This window comes from Rhea pennata, chromosome 4 (genome assembly GCF_028389875.1).
Source record: "Rhea pennata isolate bPtePen1 chromosome 4, bPtePen1.pri, whole genome shotgun sequence".
In the NCBI taxonomy this organism is placed as follows: domain Eukaryota; kingdom Metazoa; phylum Chordata; class Aves; order Rheiformes; family Rheidae; genus Rhea; species Rhea pennata.
This window is the reverse complement of record NC_084666.1, coordinates 68711838-68736152: the sequence shown is the minus strand read 5'-3', so window position 1 is coordinate 68736152 and position 24315 is coordinate 68711838. Positions and strand designations below refer to the sequence as shown.

General features: G+C 42.2%; 1 protein-coding gene across 1 annotated transcript; it reads left to right on the top strand.

The window, feature by feature from the left end:
* Positions 1-1549: 1549 nt before the first annotated feature.
* LOC134140104 (melanopsin-like) lies at positions 1550-22753 on the top strand. Its single transcript, XM_062574965.1, has 10 exons — positions 1550-1570; positions 2010-2152; positions 4446-4579; positions 6139-6342; positions 6742-6913; positions 8636-8791; positions 9834-9941; positions 14101-14278; positions 17263-17412; positions 22367-22753. Exons 1-10 carry the CDS (start codon positions 1550-1552, stop codon positions 22751-22753), a joined length of 1653 nt encoding a protein of 550 aa, XP_062430949.1.
* The last annotated feature ends 1562 nt before the right edge of the window (positions 22754-24315 follow it).

The following is a 24315-nucleotide window of genomic DNA, read 5'->3' as shown; positions in this document are numbered from 1 at the left end:
AACAACCTGGAAGAGAAAATTGATAGGTGAATACCTCTCACGCGCATGAAACTCCCCTGACCCATTAGATAGTCAATATATTGATTGACTAAAATGTAAAAAAAAAATGTCTTCCTTCACTATCTCTTTCTTAAATCATGTTGTTAGAGAGAAGGAGCCAGATTGCAGCTTGCATGTGATCGGCTTTTTCATTCCACTTTGCACAGCTGCACTGACACCAAACATCTTAAATCCAGGTTAGCTAGCCAGTTTTGTGCCTTCCCAAGCAGCTGTATGTCACCGGAGAAGGTGAGAGCACCTAACATGCATCTTTAATTAAAATTCACCCCCATTCAGGTTTTCAGACTCCCTTCTAAGGGGTCTGAGTTCACACTTAATAAAATGAAGACTATGTTGAAATAGCCTGACGTGTACTTGCCTAGTGCATTTAGAGAGAGGGCATGAGATGGATACCAGATCTGCACTTTGTTAAGTTTCAGAAAATACAGTAATTCTGCTACTAAAAAAGGCTGATATCAACTAAAGCTTGTAAGGACACAGCAGTGACTGCATTGAATGCAACCTGCTGAACGTAGCTACTGTGCTGTTTAACAAGTCACGTAGAAAGATTTGGAATAGTTGTCTTGGGTTTCTGGGGGTCGGGAAGAATAAGAGCAATTTGGAATATTCTTCTGTAGTTTAATTTTATTCTTATTTCTCGAGAGAAACTAAAAGTAGCAGCAAACCATATAGAGTTGTAAGAGCTTTTGAGAATACCAGCACCTCCCTCTGTGCCCAGGGGAGGGAACTGGGTAACGACCGAGCCGCGGAAATTCCTCTTGGAAGTGATGGAGGATGTGAAGATGAAGAGTTATAGAGGGCAGAAAGGAAAAAAAATGTAATAAAGCAGATCACGGGAGCGAGAAGCTAGCAAGGAGAGAGGAAAAAGCTGTTCTTACCTTTTCTAAATGGCCCCTTAAATATTACTAGACACGTAAAAAAAATTTTTTTGAGCATGTTTTGTTGCCCAGCTCCTCCCCTGTAGGCCAAAACCGACCTTGCTCTACATCATCCCGCATCTCTGAGCTGCACAGCGGCAGAACTTGTTGGTGTAAACCAGGTCCCCCGCTGCAGCGAGGTGCCGTATTTTCGACCAGCCCGTCCATACTTGAGTGTGCGCGTGTGCCCTGCGCGTCTCTGCTGCTTGTGACTCAGGAAACCACTAATCTCCATCGGGGAGGCGACCCAGAGCCTCACTGATAACGCTAATGAGAGCTGAGTGGATTAGCTGTAGGCGGCCTCAAAGCTGAATTTAGCCAGTGATAAACCTGACTTTGTTTCCAAAACATACATAAAGAATTTATGGGACTTTATTAATGCGCCGATGATAAAGGACAGCGGAGGAAATGTCGAGATTATTTAATGTATTTGTGCTTACACAGGCGTTGTTATTGCTGCTATTTTTCCTCTGGTCTCCTAACTTTTCCATGGGGAATTCCCAGTTTTTGCAGCACTGTTAGTCAGTGGATCGGGAGCTTGAGGAGACTCAGGGGAGTTAGCGCTGGCAAGCATGAAGACTGAGAGGAATGTGGTATCAGTGCTCCTAATAAAAGCCGAAGCGTGATGAGCTATTGCTTGTTGTACTGCAGTTTGTGCTGGGTCAGCTAGCTCTATGTCCCCATAGCTATTTTCACGCGAGCAGAGTTTTGCCTTTCTCGCATCATCAGAATCTTATATTTTTGTCACATCCTTCATTTTTTTTTCAGTCTGTTTTCCTTGTATTGTGTGTTTTGGTTTGCTTTGCTTTTTTATATAACCTCATATTAGCAGACTACAAAACTACTGAAGGATACTTGAGGGGAAACTTGCCCTGGTGACAGGAGATGAGAAAGCAGCGCAACGGAGCCAAACCGATCTGCGCGAGCTGTGGAAGCTGAGCGCTCTGCTAGTTCGTGCCCCCTGGGATAAATGCTGACGATGGGATGTGCTAACTTTACCTTTTCTCTTGTTTTCTTTTGTTTCCACCCCAGGGTTTGAGTATGGGCGCTGGGCAGCCCGCTGTGGCCGCGGCAGAGATCCCCGACCACGCTCTCTACGCGGTTGGAACGTGCGTCCTCGTGATCGGCACTGTCGGCATCGTAGGAAACCTCCTCGTCCTCTACGCCTTTTACAGGTACGGGAGGCCTGTTCGTGGTTAGTTTGACGTGCCGCGAGGATCACGCGTGCCTGGGGCACATGTTCTGCGTCGAGTTCATCCTCGGATTAAGTCTGATGGCCTCAAATGTGGGGGGAGAAAAAAACGGGAAAACCTCTCCCACGTTACGTGGCTGATAACCTCAGTGTAAATTCCTCATCTTCTAAGGGATCAGTGAAAATGAGAAAGTAAACACATGGAGCCTTGTTCGGCGATTAATTCTGCTGACAAGTTTAAGGAAAAGTTTAATACTTGTAATAACGAAAACAGCAGCCTCTCGATTGCAGAGCTCTTTCCTTCACCCGCCCTGCCGAATTTGTAGAATATTTTACCAAAACTGGTGCTCATCCTCTCAGCCAGCGCTGGGCTGCAAGGACCGAGGAAGCAATGTGCTGCATGCAGTGAGCTGATGCCGTCTGCCTATTCCTTGCTTCAGGCAGATCATAGGATTTCTGTCAGTTTGTATGCGCTGTTGCCTTCTGACAGTGTAACAGATAGTGGAAGCAACTGCAGATAGAGTGTGTAAATAACTCTAGGAAAAAATTGCCTTTTATCCCGTACTGTGGTACTGCCTTTCCAAATCCTTGTTGCTCGCTGCTTGTTATCGTTATTTCTTTTGGTGCAAAGAGTGTTTAGCATGCTAGAAACACCAGTGAGGTTGTGAACCAAATGTTAGCTTAATATTCTAAATCATTTAAGGAAAATAAGTAAGTCTTATTTTAAATAACTGGCTCTTAACATGAGAAAGAGGAGAAACTGATTTCCCAGCAATTGAAAATCCCTTTGTGACTCTTGCGGTACACTGCAGGCTCTACGCCTTTCTTAAAATTTGTTTGTTTTACCTAAATTACCAAAATTCTCTTTAGGCAGAACAAGAGCATGTGCAAAGATATGAGCTCTGTACCCCCTCCTGCTCGGTCGTCACAAGCAGCTGTGAAACCTGTGATTTCTTTAGAATTGTGGAAGTGTTGAGATGGCTTTCTTTATTGGTATTTCTTTACTAATATGAGGAAATAAATCTATGCAAATTTTGAACATTGACCATTTAGTAACATATCAGAGAAGCCTCAGCTGGCAGATTTTCTACACCTTCAATGTAGAAGGGAGGCACTCCAGAGAGAAGAAATACATTATTTCAAAATTTTGAGAATTACTATATGAAGATTGCAAGAGCAAAGATATTTATAAAATCCTGCTTAGTCCTTATGTCTCATAGAATGTGGGAAGTCATCTCTTTTTGTTGTTTATACCGGACACTGAAAACTTCTGAATTCCAGCACTAGTTATCAAAGCTCTTTGTTTAACCATGTAGCCAATACAGCGTTTCACTTGGAATGGTAGTTTGGCGTTAGACCTTCTCGGTATATCCATCCAAAGTGCCAGTTACACGGTAGGTTTGGGGGAGCTGATCCCCAAAATTAATTTACTATGCCTCATGGAGCAAAATGTTTGATCAGAACAGCAAGGAATATTCAATTAGTAACCTCAACTGAAAGTGAAAGTGAGCGTCATGCTCTCAGTAGATTCCTCTTAGTCGGAGCCAAGGATAATCTCAAATACCATTTTAAGCTTCCTAGGAGATTATAACTCCAGGTGCCCCCAATAGGTGGGACTGTGAGATGGTGGCAAGGTGTGGGTGTGCTGGAGGGGGTTGGAGAGAGGGACGACGATGAAAATACTGTTTGTTTTCCCTGGGCAAACTTCAGTCTCTTTGCTGGCTGGCTCCCGCTTTCAGACTGCTTGGGTGGCATTTAGTGTTGCCCGTTCAGCAGCAGCCGAGTGTGTCTGTGCTCACCTACGCCTGGAAAAAAGTGTTCTTTCAAACGCTCTGCCTGCCCCACGGCACTTTGCAAAGACTCATTTAGTTACTAGTAACTAGTAACGCGGTGACTCTTTAGGTCAGCAGCTATTAAAAGTTCACCAGAAGTTGTCCTTCTTGTGCTCTGCCACCTGCCTCGGAGGGTGACCTGGCGAAGCACGGCGAGAGCTCGGTGTTAGTGCTGTTATAGGGAACCGGGGAAAGCAGGATACTGCTCTTCTCTTGCACAAAATCCTGTTTTTCAGGATATCTGGAGCTCTTCTCTATTTGAAGAGGAAATGATTCCTTTTATTCCCTTTGCCAGTCATCACTTTGAGATGACTCCCTCTGAAGCTGTAGATGGGTGAAGTAAACAACCGCAACCTGGAAAGTATCTGCTTGTTTTAGTAAGTAAAGTAAACTGGCCGTTCATTTTGTATATTTTAAAACGTGTGTTTCTCCCTCTCTTTTTAGCAACAAGAAGCTGAGGACACCACAGAATTACTTCATAATGAATTTGGCTGTGAGCGACTTCCTGATGTCTGCTTCGCAGGCGCCCATCTGCTTTGTCAACAGCTTGCACAAAGAGTGGATCCTCGGCGAGATAGGTACTTTGCGACACTGATCGATACCGCACTAGCTCCACGCTTTCTGCAGCCCGCTTTGGCCGTCGTGATCTTGGCGTGTGCTGCGGAGGTGGCAGCGCGGGATTCTTGAGGGACAGCAGAGGATCTCGGCACCATCAGTCAACGTAACGCCATAAGCGCTGTGTGTTTTGTATGCTTGACTCCTTCATCTTCCCTCTTTTGGAATGAGAGGAGTCAACATCAACAATTAATCGTGTGGCCTTTACAGCATTTTGAGGGCAGATACCATTGCTGGAGATGGGTAGAAAAGCTTTCTTAAGTCATGAACTGTTTTTCCCCTTGTTCAGTTTAATAGGGAATTAAAATTTTTATTTTGGAATGTATGTTGATATCCATTAGCAGGTTTCTAGGAATCTCAGATTTAAGTAAGAGAATTGAATAAGGAGAGTTGATTGAAGGCTCTGTGCAAATTTGATTTCCTTTTTCTCTAGCTGCAAGAAAGAAAAGGAGATGCTCCAGTTACAGATCAAATACAAGAATAACGCATTTTCAGAAGGCCTGATGCACTGTTTATTCTGATGATCATCAGCTTCTCAGATCATCAGATGTAAATTTGCGTCAAGCAGTGGTAGCGTATTGGTGGAGCAGGTCCAGAGACAATGAATTATTTAGCAGCGTGGAAGGGGTTATTCATTGGGTTAAGGCTGTTAGTCCTGCTCATCCACTTAGATGTAAGTTCATCCCATATATTATTCGCTGACTGTAAATGGTCGTGCTGCTGCAAATGAAACAATTGACTTAGGCCGAGTAAGATTTGGTCCATTAGTTTGGGTCGCCTTTAAAGACTTTGTAAGAAGATTGCTTTAAGGTTGCATTTGGTGTTAGAGATATCTCCTGTGCCTGGTGGGCTGGCGTCTGTAGCCATGTGGCATGGCACAAGATCCCAAGAAATGACGGATCGTTTGAAATATTTTCCCAATCAAATGAGGTACAGTGCTGCTCTGCCAGTTCTCATGTGCTAGCACGTTGCTTGAATGCAGCGCGGGGGACAGTCCGCTTCAAGTAAAATCTGAAAATTTAAAAGAAGTGTTGTATTTAATAGGAGCAGGAGCTGTGTTTTACAGCTGATGTTAGCCATTGGGTTGAAACCACTTCCGTGTTTTTAAGCCATAAAAACCAAAGTCAGTTTTGAAACATCCATTTGTCATTAGCAGACAGATATCTGCTGCAGCCAGTTAAGATCAATATATTGGGCAACAGTCCAGGAAAATGTAACTTTAATTAGATTGGATTTTCCTTGAGGCAGTTTTCCATTGACAAAAGGTTCCTGGTCACAGCCCACAGTGAAGAGTGGGACTTGTTTAATATGTACATCTGTATTTTATTAATATTTGGAGTTTTCCTAATAAACATTTATCAAGTATGAAATTGTGAGGCTAAGAAAAATATTCTAATGGGAGAGAAGTCCTGAGCCAAGAAAAAGAAAAGGGGGGGGGGATTTACCACTTCAGGCTGTGGGAGAAAACCTACATCTGTTGTTTAAAGAAAACCCCTGACGTCCCCCGTCTTTTCCGCTCCAGGTTGCGACCTGTACGCTTTCTGCGGGGCGCTCTTCGGGATAACCTCGATGATGACGCTGTTGGCCATCTCCATCGATCGCTACCTTGTGATCACTAAGCCCCTGCGGTCCATGCAGTGGACCTCGAAGAGGCGCACCGCGCAGGTCATCGCCCTCGTCTGGCTTTACTCGCTGGGCTGGAGCGTGGCCCCGCTGCTGGGGTGGAGTACGTCGGCCGCTCTCCTCCGGGCCGCCGGGTCTAGCGTTGCCCGCCTCGCGTGCCGGGCCTTGCTCGGGATACGGAAAAACTAAGTTCTCGAAGCGCTCACGGGTGGAGGCGTAGCTACTGCCCGGAGGTTTGCGGTCCTGCGGTGTGCCTGCACCTACTGCGGTGCAGGTGTCCTTTAGGTAGGCTGTTAGGTGCACCTCAGAGTCTAGCGCTCTCAGGGTGCTCTTGCGTGCTCGGACCCTGCGTATAGTGTGGCCAGCGTAGCTGATGAAGGCTTTTATTTTAATTTAATCTAACTTTAATTTAATAATGCAGGCATTTATTTTGATTACTCAGATGCTGAACTACGCAAGCTTTGGGCATAAGTGTAAATAATGTATTTCATGTATTTCGTAGGTTCCTACGTGCCGGAGGGCTTGATGATCTCCTGTACGTGGGACTATGTAACCTACTCCCCTGCAAACAGAAGTTACACCATGATTTTATGTTGCTGTGTGTTTTTTATTCCCCTGGTAATAATATTCCATTGCTATTTATTTATGTTCCTGGCCATAAGAAATACTGGCAGGTAAGCAATGTAGCTGAAATACGCAAATCTCTCTCTTATTGTATTAGAAGATTTTCTCAGTTTCCTTAGCTGCAGATAAATCTGAACTGGAAACGAATCTGTAGTGAATAAGGGAATGAAGTGGCAGATCATTAACACCCATAAATGGAGAAATATTTTGCCAATGTAGTAACTGGAAAGGATGTATGTATTTTGGAGCAGGGGAAGAAGTCTCAGGTTGTTCTGATCTTAGCCCTGGCAGTGGATTAATAGCACATCGCGCTTGGGTCATCACCTGCCCCTGACCTGACCTATAAACAAAACAATCCTCATGTTTTTGACCGTTCTATTTAACACAGACCATCCCAGAAACCTGCTCAAGCAGATGAACAACTGCATACGTAAAATCTGGCTATGCTTGTAAGCATGCAATCCTTGCGCTGTATTTGTATCTTTGAAGTAAAAAAAAACTCCAAAAAACAAAAACAAACAAACAAAAAAAAAAACACAGCAGGATGTTGAATCAATAAGGGAATCCCCATTTGTCATTTTTTTCCTCCTAATGAGTGCATTGGTTTTTGATCTGATCGAGCGCCAGCTGAAGCTGTGAGGGCTCCTGCTGTGTCATCAGCTCTGATGGCTTTTCTCACCCAAATCTCTGCTTACTTTCAGGCACCTGTTAAAATCTTCTGGCTTCACAAGACTAAATCCAGGTTTACTCAGCAGAGGTTCCTACAAAGATATTTAGCTGTGTGAAGTTCTTATTGAACAATGTTTTGGCCTTGGTTTTGGTTTTTATTATGCTTTGTGTTTACATTTTTGATAATAAGCTGAGGAGCAAAGATTGATCCCGAAGCCAGTGCTGTCCTCTTTGACCACGAAGCATGGCAGCAACAAGATTTTTTATGTGCCCTTCACTTGCTAACACAATAAACTTATTTTGCAGGTGTGTTCACAACGCACCAGGAAGCAGTTTGTTACCCTGCTGAGTGGTAATTGCTACCTTCAGCTGTAAATCAGATCTTCATTAAAATAACAACACTGATTTGTTAAATCTGTTATTTCTGTGCTAAGCTATATAAGATGATTTTTAAAAAAAGTTAAATGAGGGATTTTTGTTATTTTTTGATATGAAAAAACTTCTCCCCCCCCCCCCTTTTTTTTTTGAACAAAAGTATTGGGACAGCCTGTTCAAGTTCCTCTGAAAATACTCCGGCCAATAAACGTGCAAGAAAGTGAAATTGGTCCCCTAAGCCTCTGGGGACAGTTTCTTCCAAGTAGTCAGGCTCTTCCAGCACATTTTACCCAGGAAGCTGATGCTTATGCAGGTCAGTGGGCATTTCCCCTTTTGAAAGGAAAAGCCATCAGATTTGATGTGTCGTTTTGTGTCCGGCTCTGCCTTTGCTTGCTCCGCTCCTGAAAGCTGTGATGGGGAAGGGGTGCCCATCACTTCCTCTCCCACCTGCCAAGGCTGCAGCTGCTCATCCTGCAATCCCGAATCCCAAGGGTCCTCTGGCTCCATCCTGCGGGCGGACTGAGCTCAGACAAAACGTCTGAGGCCGTCTGAACACAGTCTTTTCCACCTCCTAAATTTTTAAGCACCTGAGCACAAGGGAGTAGTTAGAGCAGGGAAAGATGAAATCTGCCCCCATTTTCCATGCTGCTGAGAACATGTTGCAGATGTTGCACCTGACTTTCTTTGCCCTCCTGCTGATGTACCCGTGTTTTCCCTCCCCCCCACAGAGATGTTCAAAAGCTAGGGTCCTGCAGTCGGAAATCCTGCCTCTCTCAGTCCATGAAGAATGAATGGAAACTGGCAAAAATTGCTTTTGTGGTCATCGTCGTGTTTGTCTTATCCTGGTCTCCATATGCTTGTGTCACTTTGATTGCCTGGGCAGGGTAAGTAGAAACATGATCCGAAGAACTTGGGTTATATTGAAATATAAATATGGTTAGTGTTGTCATCTGCAAGAAACAGGTCTTTCTTTTAAAAGAATTTAAAATTGTAATTACAGGAGCGATGATACTGCGTTCCTTGCTATGTTCTTGTGGATAAATCCAGGAAAAGGGTTACTTGTCTATTTATTTAATATCCTATGACATTTTATCTGCATTTTTGGTACATATTTTTTCTTCTCCCTCATGGAACTTTCTTTCTATGAAATTCTGATTTCACAGATGATTTACCTCTTTTCTAATATCTGTTTTCTTAAGAATCTTCCTCTGTATGCTGCTACCTCTGAAAAAGGCCATAAAGGAGAGTATATTCCACATCTTCACCCCGAAGTGCTTGTCCATGTCCTTGTCCTCCAACTATGCTCCCCTCCAACTGGCTCCTGGTGTCAGTGCATGTTCCATACCACTGATAAATTAATTATTATTATCCTGCAATTGCACGTGTGATGACTTAAATTCAAAAAGAATATTGATTTCACGGCGCTTCCGGTCCTCTCTTCCTTTCATGGTGTTTGGAGCTGAAGTCACCAGCACCCATCACTGTGCAGCATGGAGGTTGCTGCTAAAAGCTTTTAGTTTTGAATCTGAATCTGATTTCTCCTTGCTGTTCCCTTTTCTTGGAAGGTCAGAAATGGACCAGCCAGGATGACCCTTTTCCTGCGTGGACAGAGATCAATTTTTTCTTTCTTTTGTTCTGACTAGCAGAGAAACAGGGAAGGCGATTCTGTGTGTCCTGGTCCTGTTCCAATGGATATCTAACGACATGCATGTCTTCAGCTTCTCCAGATGAACAAAACCAAGTATGCACTGACAAATGCAAGTCTTTAGTCTGAGCAAGGAATGCATTTTAATGAATTAGCTTCTCAGAGGTACTTCTTGACAAGGAGTCATGGCGCAGAAGCAGTCAAAAAAAAGAATAATGCGTTTTGGTAACTGAGCGTTAACCCATGGCGTAGCTCTGTGTCCTGTTTTTGCTTTGTTTTAGCCGCAGCAACATCTTAACGCCATATTCCAAATCTGTGCCAGCTGTTATTGCCAAAGCTTCTGCAGTCTACAACCCCATCATATACGCAATAATTCACCCAAGATACAGGTAGAGTAAACACATAGGTATGTGTATAACTATGGATGCAGGCGTGCTTTTTGCCGTGAACGAATGAGCCCCGTTCCCTCGGCCTCACCTCACGCAGCCTGTGCTCTGGCCCCCGAGCGCCCTGTGCTCGGAGCTGGCTGGTCGCACGCTGGAGTCGCTCCAGGACGTCCCCGTCGGTCACGCGCGCTGGAGCCCAGCCTGCGCGCCAGATGCGCTGAGCTCTGGGAAAGCTCTGTTGAAACAAATAGCGTTTTCATAGACGTTCAGCGCAAAGTAAGAGCTCTCAGGAGCCAGCAATCCACACAGAGTTTGCTAAAAATGAAAAGAAATTTTCAAATGTACTTAAAAATACTGCTTTTTGGTTAGCAAACTTGCTAACTCTGGTCAGCAAGTGTTTGCCTTCAGAAGGAAAATTGATGATTCTGAAATACTCTGTTTTGCTGAGAGAGATCTCTTTGGAAGACTCAGTTCATCTTTGGTTTGTTTAGTTGGGTCAGGTAAATTTTGGGAGAGCCTTTCCATTCTTCACCTTTTTCAAAAACATTAACTTTAACTTAAAAAAAAAAAGACAAGGTATCAAAGTGCAACAGTGTGGTTCGATGTGCAAAATGTAATGTTGATTGCTTGTGCAGAACACTTCAATTTTTTTAAAACATGTGAAATATTTCTGAACCTAGGGCTTCATAGAAAAATTATTCTACATTTTCATTCTGCATATTATTATGGGTACCAATTCGTAAATATTTTAAAATAGAAAACAGTGGCAGCCTATTAGAAATTTTACTAATGAATTATCAAAAACCATTCAACATCAAGAACCTGTTTTCTATATTGAGTTTTCCAGTTCTGTAGGAAAGGATTTTTGAGGGAGATCAAAATCAATAGGATTGCTCTGGTATCTGTCAGCACTGAGTATAGCCAATTGCATTATAGACCCATGAGTATAGACTTAGAACATGCACTGATGCATATGAAATTTCTGATCATCATCATCACCTTGCTTTATCTTAAAAATCTTTCTTTAAGAATCCTCTGAATTTGTGCTTTGTTGATCAGATCCTTTTTTTAAAACCCACTATGCACCTCAGTTATGTTTTTTTTTCTTTTTTAAAAAAAAGATGCTTTTGTGAATGTTTAGCTGACTTTTCTTTCCTTTTTATTTTCTTGCTAATTCTCTCACAGCCAGGGTATATATTTCAGAGTCAAAAGATTTGAATTCTGGTTTTTGTCCTGGCCATTGGATTATAGCGAGGCAAGGGACAGAGAGTATAAAGATAATTTGTTCCCAAAGAGGTGAAATAATCAGAAAGGTAATAGTGAGTTGTACAAAGAGATTATATACATATAGCTGCATTAATGGGAAATGTATCAGATCGGGTCAACAGAATGCAGAAAAGAACAATAATTTAATATCCCTTAAAAGATGGGAAAGAAAGAATTCTCCAAAGAACCAGAAATCTTTCTATATGATGAAAAAAATTCCTTGTAGTCTGTTAGTAACTCCTTTACAGCCCTCTACCATTTCCATAGAGACCAATATCCTCTTCCCCAGCAGTATGGGAAAAGGAAATGCCTTGCCCTTTGCCCTTCCTAAAGGGCACCCATACGTGTTCCTGCTCAGTAAGTGACCAAAACGTTCCTCTCTGAGCTAGTCAGGGTCTAGAAACTATTCAAATTAAGTCTTTTTCCCTTTTCCTTTTTTTTTTTTTTTTTTTTTTGTCCTTTTTTTTGCATCTGTTAAAATTTCTGAAATATTCTGAAAATCCAGCAAGACTTTTTTTTTCCCCCTTTCTTTTATTATTTTTTCATTTTTCCTGAGTGAAGGGGCATAAATCCACTCTGTTCTCATCCCTGTCTCCAGCATAGTATGATCTCCTAAATATTTTCTTCACCTTTACAACTAACAGCAGCACGCTTGGAAAAAGCTACATCTCACACAGAAGCCACAGCTTGGAAAGAGTTTGCAATTTATTATTGCTGCTGCTGTAAGTAATGCTTTTTTGAACCGTTCGCAATGGAAAATAGAATATTATGTTAAAGGGGAAATTATTCTAGCAGATCTAGAATCTTGGCATTTCTTTAAATTTGTGAGAAATTCTTTCAAAGTGTGTCCCCTACAAAGGGATGCTGCACTAAATCTGTCATGGTGCTAAACTGAGTGCACTGGGTGCCACTAGATGGCAGGGTTAGATGTTTCTACAATTTTTTTCTTGTCAGTGAAGTGCAAAGGCTGCTAGATTTTATTGCCTGAAACTGTGATTTGGGAGTCGGGAAACACAAGGAGCTTAGAAAGTTGGTGAAAATCCACCCAAAATAGTGAATTGCCAATTGGTTTGGGATATACTGAACTGGATTAGATCAAAATTCCTTTTCAAATCTGTCTAAGAAGAGGCACCTAGAAATCAGGATCTGAAGAATTCAGATTCAGATCAGACTGATTTAAAGCTGCCAGTGTAGATTGCTTTTTTTTTTTTTTTTTTTTTTTTTTTTTGGCCTGGATAATTGCTGCTGCCCATCCTAACCCCACCCCACCAAATCAAAAAATCAAAGTCTTTGTAGAATTTCCTGACTTCAAGCAGAGAGGGGAAAAAAAAAAAAAAAAAAAAAAAAGTGGTGACAGTGAAGTCACTGAAGATGTAGTACTGACATCTCTGCTAACCCCAGGGCTTTTAAGAACTGCTCTGTAAGTTTAGCTGTAATATCTTGTAACATCTTGTCGTGTTCCTCTCCCTCGCCAATAAAAAAAAAAAAAAGAAGAAGAAAACTTCTCTCCTTGATTCTCCTTGATATGTATCACTAGACATAAAAAAAAAGTGGGTAACTAAGTAAGCAAGGACAAATATGTGAAGTTTTATTTCATGCATTCTGCAGGATGGAGAAAGTATACGGTCCTTTAGCAAACTGTACCTGAGCTACCAAAATCATCGCTTGGCTGTGTTAGAATTATTACAGAAACTTCAGGTTTTGAAATCGTTTAGAAGTAGCACACAAGAAATTTCTGTATCCCTTTGTTTCCAGATTGCCCCCAAGTGAATTACAGTTTTACCAGAATGGTCTTTTAAAACTATTCCATGATAAACAACTGAATAAATTACTTTGATTTATAATATTTTCTCCAAAAATGGCTTACAGTTACTAAATATTTGACTTTAGGTGGCTATATTTTATTTTGGAATATGACAGAAATATGATTAAATAAATGCCTCCATTTTATGTCTTATTTTGTGTTTTACTTGTATTAAAGCTGCCTTCAAAAATCCTACTTTAGCCTCAGTTCGCAAAATGCCATTCAGCATTCCTCCCAGGTGTCGGTAACTCCTGTCTCTCAGGACCTCAAAAATGGTCTTTATGTTGTCCCTGGAAGTTCATCATCAGACGCAGTTCCTGAGGCTTCATCGTTAAGAGGTCTCAGTATGAAGTCCCACTTAATGAGCAGGATAGTACGTATTACACCAGCTCCAAGTTATTGAATAGCTTTCAGCCCCACGTAGACTGTCTCATACTGCTCTAGTCCCACCACGACAGAAATCAAAAGCTGTGTCTGTGTCTGAAGGAAACACTTCAGCTTCTCATCTCAGCTATGGAAAAAAGTTGGCAACTACTTTTTCAGCAGCAGCCTGAGATTATTTCTTAATAAATAAGCCAGGTTTAAGTTCTTTCAGGCCTGGCTCATGGTTCTGCTCTGCGTTTGTATGGAGCACAACAGGGTCTTAACTCCCAACGAGACCTTGCAGGGCTGCTTGATACAAATACTGATATGCAGTTCTTCAGGCCCTCTTCCCCTCCTTCTGTTCGCTCATCCTGTTTGTCTGCACAGAGAAGGCCTTTGTAACAGTTAACTGGAAAGTTTTCTGTGTTAATATTTTAACCAAATCAGAACCAATTGTGTTTCTCAAGGTATTATCTGTTCTCACTGCTTGTCCATGCACCTCTTCATGGGTGTTTTGATCCAAGGTCCTGAAGCCACTTGCAGTTTTCCTATTAAATAGTTTCCACTAGCTGTACCAAGCTGTTTCTCTGTAGTATTAAGCCTTCATCAGTCCAGGAAAAATCTGTGCTGAGATTATGGAAAGAGACGGCGCTTTTGCTGCATGATTCTGGATTCAAGTTGTCAGCGTGGTATTATATAGTTTGTTCTCCTTCTCCTGTTTTCCTGCAGAAAAACCATCCACAATGCTGTACCCTGCCTGCGGTTCCTAATCCGGTTGTCGAAGAACGATCTCCTGAGAGGCTCCATAAATGAATCGTCGTCGTTCAGGGCCTCTCTCTGCAGTGACCAGTCTTTTGCTTTCAGGACCAAAAGTACTTGCGTTTCATCGGTCTCCACTGGAGAAGCTGTAAGTCTTTTCTTGCTTCTGTGAAGGAAAGCGAGGATAATGTTTGGCTGACTCTCAGAATAAGTGACCCTGTAAATATGTACTCAGAGTTAGAGAATGGACCTTCCATATCATTGATCATCCGCTGCATAATTCCGTATTTGCAGGGGCTGGAGAACAGGAAGACCATCTCCCATCCAGAGCTGTCCAATGTTTTCTAACCTTTCTAATAACAACATTTCATTATTTTAAAGGAAATTTACTTTTGTACAGCCGATTGTTTGAATTGTTTGTTCGAATTTCGAGCATGCAGAATGAAAGACTCCTGCATTTAGAGCTAGATGTTTTGTAAGCATCTTATCTTAAGTATCACTAAGGAGGGAGGTCTGGATTAAATGTGGAGAAGAAGCAGTTGCTGCAGCGTGGCGTCTTTGTAGGAAAAAGTCACAGGATAGAAGCTTGGAGTATGTAACGTGGTGTTTTGAGTTACATTTGGGAAAATAGCTGAGCAAGTCCTTTCTCTCTCTTCCTACCAAGCAGGATTAAATGGAAGCCAAGCCTCATAGCTGTAGGGTTACTGGAGTTAGAAATCAAAAGCAGAAATTTGTCATTCACAGTGAGAAGGTGTTCAGATACCATGCAATGGACAAGCTACTACTAGAGACCTGCTATAGAAGTGGCAATCTGTGTCTGTAGCTTCTCATAAAATGTATCAATCATAGTTTCTTTAAGAATTAAAATAATAATTAGAAGAGTGAAAAGACCTCTTAGCCTGGGCAAAGCCTTTTTTTAGCCTACTATTACACAAATTAGTTTTGAGCCAGATCGAGTTAGATGTGTGTGACGGGACTCTTGCAAAGTATGACACCTCTGTACCAAGTGGCACAGTGCGAGGATCCGCCAATTTGCTAGCCTAGGATGTCTCAGTCTTCACAACGTGGGGAGCACTTTCATCATCATCTGATTGCCACTGCATAAGGGCAAAAGATCTTAGCCTGATAGAAAAAGCAGAACTGAGCATTTACTGAGCCATTCTCATGGATGACCCACTTTTGTGTGCGCTCTCCAAAGTTGTATTTGACTTGATTCTGGAAGGTATTAAAAAAATGCACAAATAATTCTGTTGCAATGTAAATGAAAATGAAATAGTTCAGCCTGCTGGTTTCAGCCTCCACTCACAGACTGCTAATTACACAATAATCCGTTAGAGTATTTACTGTAATGATTTCATAACCTGTAAAACTCTCAGGTTATCCTTGAAATATGAGGTGAGTATATGCAACAGGCAGATACCCTGTTGTCAGAAGGTGTGTATTTTGTGTGAGATTAACAACCTGAGCAAACAAAGCACCCACACATATTAGTAGCCCACTGGACTGCATGGGCTGTGCTTGCCTGCTTACACTTCACTTATGCTTAATTCACTGTAGGTAGTGTGGGTAGAGATACGGAAATGTGCTGGAACAGTTAAAAACAAGGTGGCTACTCGTTTACTTATGTCTAATCTTTTTTTGCCTCTTTCACCTTCTAACTTTCCTTGACTTAAAGTTTTTTCCTAAATTTCCCCCTCCTCCCCATTAATCACTCATTTGATGTCAAATAAGATGATTTTGGCAGAATCACATAAGCTGGTCCAAGAAGTTCTCTGTCCTTTTCTGTTGGCCACTGTTTGGTTTTGGTTCATTCAGGTTGGCAGATTACTGTGTGTGTTTGATTTGGTTTAGTGTTGAAAACACGCTGCCTTCAGGAGATGGGAAAATGTGGTTGTTAAGAGGTTTCAGCCTTTGGCATAACCTTTGCTCACAAATCTCAGGTGAAACAACTGCTGGTGGCGACGTGTCGTTCAGGGTTGCGCTGAATCGACGCAGCCAAGGGTGGTTGTTCTTTGGGCAACTGGCAGGCTAGTGCAGCTGTACAGATTTTAGATAAACCAGCAGCTGCAGAAATAAAAGCTCAGCTAAATGACTCTCACACGACAGCAATACAGAGTGAAATTTTGGAATGCTCTAATAAAGTATTGGCAGGGAGCAATGACACTGTGAAAGATGCAGCTGTTCCCGCCAGCACTTTCCTACATGTATGTATGTATGTATAGGTATCTGTGCAGAGAGCCAAACATATTTCTATGTCACGTAAAGTTGTATTTACAGGTTAATTCTGTGAGGGAGGAGGAATAAAAAGAGGATAATATGTAGATGTATGAACAAAACAATGCAGTGGAATTACAAACTAGCATCCCACTTGTGTGGAGCCTGCTCAAACCCCATCTAAAAGTTGACGTGAAAAACAGTGGAATGATCCAATCATGGATACTCTATCAGAAAGTCACCACAAAGCTAGAGATGACTAATGGCCTCTGCACAAGATGATAAGCCTATAAATGGAACGACGTGATTGCAGGTCATGATCGTGCCCTGTCGCTGGCAGGCTGTTGGAAAATTAGCCTACCCATCGCCTCCTGTGCCACTGCTAATGGCTCAGAGAAGAGCCGAGCCCATAGGGCTGGAGAAGCCCTGGGCATGTGGGAGATTCACATGGGACACACAGATATGATTTTGGACCTGTGGGAGGCCTTTCAGAGGACTGGCGGGTGGCCAAGCAGAATATCCCCAGGCATTTTAAACAGACTGGATGGGCTAGCTTAGATAACAGGATCCCATCTTTAGACTCCAGGTGCCAGGTAACTATAAGCATCGCAGAAGCAGTGAGGAAAAAAAAAAAAGAGCGAATAGCATCTTGGTAGAAGAGAGGAAATCATTTTTCATAATCTCAAAGATTTTTTTGGCACTCAGAAAGTAGTCCCAGGTAAGTGGCAAGATCAAAAATCAGGTCTCTCCCCATGGGAAGTTTTGGGTGTGAAACCAGCATTTGAACAGCTTTAGCTTTCTGTTAGTGTGTAAGCTTCCTGCTCATCTTGCGGGTGGAAAATAAAAGCTATAGTCTGAGAACTTTCAGAATTTATGAAAGAATATACCTGTAAGAAGTCTTCCACCATTTGTGTTTAGACCTGGAGCGATGTAGAGCTTAACCCTGTAGAGCCGGCTAATAAGGAACTACAGCCTCACCGAAGTCACTCTTTTTCAACAAGCGTGAGACAGGAGAAGAGGGACCTGCTCCCAAAGACCCACAGCTGCAACGCAGTAATTGCAGAAAAGGTAAGGAAAAGAATTACATCTCCTCTGGAGAATCTCGATTTTAGTGTCCAATCTTTCTACAGTAAGTTATTTCTGGAATAACAATTCAGTCTTTATATTCATCTGTTGGCTTTCTTTGTAGTGATTCTAATGTCCTCTACATCCCTGATGCTAGTTTTTTATTACCTTGAGAACGCTAGTAATGCCTTGCTATCTTTTGTCACTGATGTGTTGCCTTGTTCTGGAAAGCCTGGGTCAGTCCACAGCTCTAAAGCTGCATTATAGCACAGCCAGCAGGACAAAATTGAAGAAGTTGGCTTCTTTGTCTCTTTGCATGTTTGTTTACCCCAGCTCTGATTCCTCCTACCCTGACACTTGCACCCACATTGTGGCAGCCTCCATTTGTTACAAGTCAGGGCTGCAAAACAGAGTTTGGCATGGTGAAAGCCACCCCTTTTCCTCTCTTTAGAATACATTAAAATGTTTTATTTTTGTTGAGGGGGAAGACAGGAAAGAAACTCCCGTCTCTCCCTCAGAGTAGGAGAGTCTGGCAGCTGCCACCCTTCTCTCCCTGAAAAAAGGAGATGGTGAGTACTGAGTGCATCTTCTGGGGATGCGTTGCACCTATGGCCCAAACCGCTGTGGTTGGGTGCCATGCTCTGAGAAGAAATCCTTTTCCCTGAAGATGGGAGCAGTAGGTCACCTTCAAGTCAGTTCAGGCCAGTGCCATAATGTTAGTTTCAAAACTAGTATTTGTATGGCTGACACAGTGTCAAGCATGTGTCAGTGCTGAATTTTCAAGAAAAGAAAGGCGTAGGACTTGCAAGGCCCTGCCAGTGGCTAGGTTGACTGGCACCCGCTTCTTCGTGGGGGTACCATTATGGCTGTGTGTGTAACCAAACCGATCAGCCTGAGGAGGCTACCGCATCTGGTATTTGCTTTACTTCTTCACAGCTCTGTGGTTAATTCTCCAGAGACAGCAAGGTTTGAAATAGAAGCTGCTCTGGGAAATTTCCAGTGATCTGATCACCCTGTTCCTGCATGCATCTACCTCGTCTTCAGTCAAGCGTCTGCTTAAGCTCTGGTGAAACCTTAGTCTTTTCCTTTAGCCGTTACGAACGGCACTGATTGAAAGCAGTGGCGCAGAGAGCACAGAAGCGATGGTACGGTTGTGGAGGCGCAAGCGCCTGTAGCCCATTCCCGTCACTTGGACAGGGCTGTCTGGACTGTCCGTTCTCAGGGCAGCCTCTGCCCTGGCTCGTAAGCTTTCTTCTCATGATATGGTCCCAGTTCTCACTTCGAGAGTGGCTGTTTTACAGTGCCAATAGGCTCTGCTACTGGTTTGGCCGTTGTCAGAGACAGCGTATGCCACGCTGAAGGTTGGTGAAGAGCTTGTATTATCAGACTGCAAAAATCACTTACTTTGCTGTGTTGTCATTCATTCCCTTCTCACTCTGTCCTGGTAACACAATTACTACAGTCACATTTGAGTGAAACTTTTGGATTTCACTACGTGAAAGTCAAGGCAGCAATGAGAATTACAACAGTCTTCTATGACCAAGCAGCAGTAAATAGTTTTCCTTCTCTGACAACAGAGAGGAAAGAGAAAATGGAAAAAATTAAACCCAAGTATTACTGAGGGCTATGCAACAATGTGTTTGATAGCGTAAATTGGCCTACTTTGACTTGAACCCGTTTTAGAACAGATTTTCTATGTCCATACCTCCAGATGACTTCTTGCTGGGAAAGGATTTGTCATGAAGCCTTGACTTCAGACGTTGTGGAAGGTGATACAGTCTCATATCTTGTATCGTCTTGTTCCTCCTTTTAATCTAAGAGGCAAGAAGAAAATAATTCTGAGGTGGTCTTCATAAGTGTTTAATAATTAAATATTTTAGTATTCTGGAATTCAGTAAGCATGTATCTTACAAGAGGACTCAGATGCTATTCTTAATCCTTGGAAGATGACTGTTATTATATAAAGATGCTGTAATGTAGGATGATATAATGTTACTTTTAGAAATAACCTTTAAACAGAGTGCCTGCAATCTAAGATTATCGGTGCTGTTCACTGATGTGCAGAGTCTAGGAAAAGATTCTTCTTTTCCTAAAAAAAAAAAAAAAAAAAAAAAAAAATCATGCATTTCTTTTGTTTTCCTTTAAGCCTACCATCTCACCAACATTTAAAAATATAATGTACCTGTAAATTCGCTTCACTGGTTAGCTGAGATCAAGATTTCTTAATGCACAGTTGGAGGTGGTGGTGGTGGTGGGTTTTGTTTGTTTATTTTTGCTTTGCTTTGTTTTGTTTTTTTTCTTCAAAGCAACCCTCTAGTGAAAGTAAAAAGCTAATCACTGTTCCAGGTCTGGTACTTTCCAGTTTCTAAAGTCTAGTGAAGACTGTTTGCTGTGCTATCATGGAGATATGACCCAGCCTTTTGCCTTGTTGCAATGAGTTAGGATGATGATAGACTTGGTGTAAACTGACACTTTTTGGAAGCATTAAAATGTAGGCATTAATGAAGGGGGTGGGATAGGTCTGTAACCTTGATTTCAAGGAAGAGTTGCCAAGTGTGCTCTGGGCATCTGGGTTTTATGTCGGGGGTAATACCCTATGTGAAATAGTGGCTGTTAGCTTAGACCTTGTGAGAATGATAAGTAACATCTACTCAGAGGAGGAGGCCTGCAGGAGTGCTGAAGGGAGCAGGCGCATGCTTTTTAACACTACTTTAAATGCTGTCAGGAAAAAAGCCGTAGTTGTCGGACAAGTTATGTGCCCTCAGGGACTGGGATCACTATGTGATCCACAGAGCTGGTGGGTTTGCTGTTGCTCTGGACAAGTCTGTATCATACTCTTATCTACTCAGTTGGAGGACTGTCTTTGATCTGGAAGGATAGACTTTTCTTCTGTATCAGGCTTGTTTAAACCACTTTTTGGGCGGCTATCCCATTGCGCTTTTGCAATGGCTTGGTTTGTTTCTGCAGCTGGAGAAATCATTATAGATAGCAATTTGGAAATGATTTGTGCTTGTGGAGTAGAACTGCATCATGTTGCGGTAAATGCCATTACCTACTTAGAAACCTAGACTGAGAGGCACACTGTCAAACTTGTCCCATCGTTTTCTTTATAAAAGCCAAGAAATATGCTCAAGCATGAATTTCTTTGCAATCAGGGTATGTGGAATTAGTGCCTCTCCCTTTCTCACATCCAGACTTGACGTCCGTGTCCCTGTCACACCGAGGAGAACGCTGCTTCCTCCAGAAGCTCCTGGAGGGAGCAGTATAAACTCAGCAAAAACTCTGGCAGCTGCCACCCTGAAGGGAGTATGACAGAGGGCAGCCAAGTAAAACCATACTTCACATACGTACTTCACATATGTAATAGTATATCATGCCAAACTGATTGCAGAGATTGGGACTGTGACCTTTAAATCTGGAAAAAGTGAGCCTCCCCTCTCTGAGTTAAGGAACGATTCCGTTCCTCAGTGGGAGGGCAGTATCACAGGCCGGTGACTAGAAGAAGACACAGGCCCAGGAGCTCATGCTGGCCTGGGAAGTGCTGCCAGCTGTGGTCTAGCATTTTGAAAAGATGCTTCAGCACCAAATTCCCTTTAAATTAATGGGAATTATATACTTTAATGTTTCAAGGGGGCCTAGAGCTGAATTAATATGGCTTATAGCTGCAATAGAAACATCTGCATAGGGTGACAAATTTTTCAAAAGTGTTACCTCAAGCTGTGGAGAGACTCAGTGTAGCTAATTCATATACTTTATAACTACATTAGTAGAGACAAATACAACTATAACTCTGGAAGACGTTTTTTTAAGAATCTCAGTACATAACAGTTTAGTCTTATTCTATGCTCTATTAGGCTTCACTGAAAAATACGAAGTAATGAAGTAAATACTGCATTTTACTTTTAATGTTGTTCTCCCCAGGGAGGAGGGATCTCTAACTTCTCTAAACATCTGGCACAGTGACCATAATTGTCATTTTCTAAAGAAATCCAAATTTAATCACTCGTGTTTGGCTGCCAGTATATTTAAATATTAGTTAAAACTTTGAGAGCTTTCTTATGGATGTTGCTGATGCTTTTTCTTGCACACTCTGAAGAGGAGCTATGACACATGGAAGGTCACAGGGAAGAAGCCATTGGGACCAGATTTGAAAATTGGTTCAAAGTTCTTGGTTCAAGTTATGTGCTAGAAAAGAGATATTTAAAAAGGTTTTTCAAAGAGCTTATAAGTATTTTTCTCTTTTTCATTTATAATATGCCCACATATAATGCTTACCTGTTCTTCCAACGGCATGTTTATGATGCTTTAGAAATATTAGTCTCTCTACACTGAGCCGCTTTCCTATTCCTATGCAAGTCTGTAGCTAGGAATTGCTACTTCTTAGAGGCTGTTGATGGCATTTGCATCTTTTTCAGTCTTGAGGTAAACTAAAATTGGCATTAAGGTTCTTTCAAGATAGGTGGATGGAAAATGATGGCAAAGCAAAATCATGGTCACTGTTTTTTCCCTACTTTGTTGGTGGAAGTACTGTCCAATGTATGCATACAAAGCCACTGTCTAGCCTGAGGCAGCCCCAGGAGGCAAATTAGGACACCATGATAGAGATCCTTACTGAAGTTATAAAAATGATGAAACTTTAAGAGACTAAAGTATGCAGCGTGCTAGAGTCTTACCTGAGATCTCTTCACTGAGAGAGAAAAAACAGTATGATTATCCAGTATACTGAGATGTATTAAAAACTGAAAAAAGTTTTTTAAAACACAGACTGAGTCGGATAGAGCAATAAGCTTTTTTCTTTCTTTCTTTCTTTTTTTTCTTTTTTTTTTTTTTAATCTCTGCTGATAATTGGGGGCTTTGTTTGCTCCCCCCCCCCTCCAGCTTCATTTAGCATTCGGCTTTCCAAGCTTCTGTAGCCATATGCTGTGTGAGCATGCTAAAGCTTGTATCTCTGCTCCAGGTTTCACTCTCCGCCAGCTGTTTGGAGAAGGTGGTGGGGCGATCAGCGCTGCGCAACCCCCCTGAAACGCTTGTGGCCAGTTCTCTAAAAGCAGCTTCTCTGCCTGTTGGTTTGAATAGCAGCAGTATCAGCAAAGGAGGAGATACAGGTGCTTCACAAATGGAAACTCAAATTAATGGAGGCCTGGACTCTATCATTAGCAATACTGTCCCTCGCATCATTATCATTCCTACCTCTGAGACCAACCTGTTTCAAGAGGAACTGGAAAATGAAGAGGAGGAGCCTGAATTATTCCACTTCAATGACAAAAAAAGCAATCTGCTGGATTTAGAAGGGCTGAGCTCTTCCACAGAGTTCTTCGAAGCTATTGAGAAATTTCTATCATAGTATGTCGAAAGAAAACTTTCCAGTAATTATTTTCTTGGTGTCTTCTCCAGTTAATAATACCAAATAGCTGCAGCCTTGTAGGTTAGGCCATCAGACTCTTTGTATGTTTAAATGGCAGTCACGAGGCAGCCTTCAGATTTGTCTTTGTGCAGATGGGTTCAGGCATGGGAAGAGGCTTCCAGCTTGCACTGAAGGAAACGAGCAGATGCTGGGGCAGCACCACGGCATCTGTAGCCACGCGTGTCAATGCCAGCAGAAGGAAAAAACCATGAAAGAGAGCGCTAGCAGCTGCTAAATACTTCTGCTACCTGTAAGAAGCAGCGTTCGTGTTTTGGCAGCTTTCTTCTGGACAGTGACCGGAAGAGCTGGGAGCGGGCAGGACTGCAGCTTCTGCTGGGCCCAACGGTAGTCCGGACAGCGAGAAAATCAGAACTAGCTTTTAATCAAATTCTTTTTGGATTTGTTTTTTAAATAAGCAGCTTGCTAAACCTAAACAGACAGACTGATTGTGCAACTGCTTGCTTACGCAGTTTAGTGATAGAAGTTTGGATTTTACCTCAGCGCTAGTGCAGTCACCTGAATGTCAAAATGCAAGGTGCTATATACAATACTAGCTGTAGAAACATTTAAAGCACCTTCAGACTTAAAGTTGGTTAAACATGTTTATGTCCTAATGTGATTAAAAGGATGGACTTTCACAGCTGGCTTGACAATTTGTTGGTAAAAGTAAAGCCTTGACTGCTGTATATCACTTGCTGCTTCAAGGGGGATTCTTCTCCTCTCCTCTCCTGAAGTACCCCAGGTGGATGTCTCCTCCTGCAGGCCACTGTAAAACATCGTTTTGGAGAGAAAGCTCCACAGTACTGTAGTGTTAGCTACAGGACTGTTGTCTGTGGTTAGTGACTGTGCTTGTTCGTTTGCGCTTCACTTCACTTATGCCTCAGGTTCACAATACCGTCCGAGCGTTTTATCCCTGATTGCATTCTTTCTTTTCTACTCATTTTTTTCTTTTTAAAGCATATCTTCCACACCCTTCCTCTCAATCTCTGACCTTCGAGTGTAGACAGCAAATTGAACGAAATACATTCTTCTCCAAGTAATATCAATATATCGTAGTAGAAACCAGGAGTTTCTCTGGATGTAGTAGTGCAAATATTTGGTCCAATGAGTCTAGTAGCATTCAGACATCCAACAAGCGCCTGGACTTGTGAGTTTATGTTCATATTTTCATTTTATTCCAGTTAATGTATCATAGATTGCGTTGCACAGGGAGGACCAACAGCACTTCAAAGGTTTCTGTACACATCGGCTGATCTGAAGAAGTAATATCTCTTTTTTTCATTCTCCTCATGCAAAAACCAGATGGAAATCATAAAAGCTTTTTTTTTTTAATAACAAAAAAGGTAATACAAAACTTGTTTGCAATTGTGTAGACGGGATACGAGGTTGAAACATGACCAAAGAACAAACTAAAACCAAAGCAGCGCAGGAAGGGCTGGAAGGCACCCAAACTTGCCGACTCTGTGGCTCTACGCGGCGTCAGTAGGACTAATCTTCGTGAG

What these genes read in the sequence shown, in the direction of transcription:
- LOC134140104 (XM_062574965.1), top strand. Translation starts at nt 1,550, where the DNA reads ATGAAGACTGAGAGGAATGTG. An exon ending in GTCCTCTACGCCTTTTACAG is followed by an intron (nt 2,153 to 4,445) that starts GTACGGGAGGCC and finishes CTCTCTTTTTAG; the next exon opens with CAACAAGAAGCTGAGGACAC. An exon ending in ATAATTCACCCAAGATACAG is followed by an intron (nt 9,942 to 14,100) that starts GTAGAGTAAACA and finishes GTTTTCCTGCAG; the next exon opens with AAAAACCATCCACAATGCTG.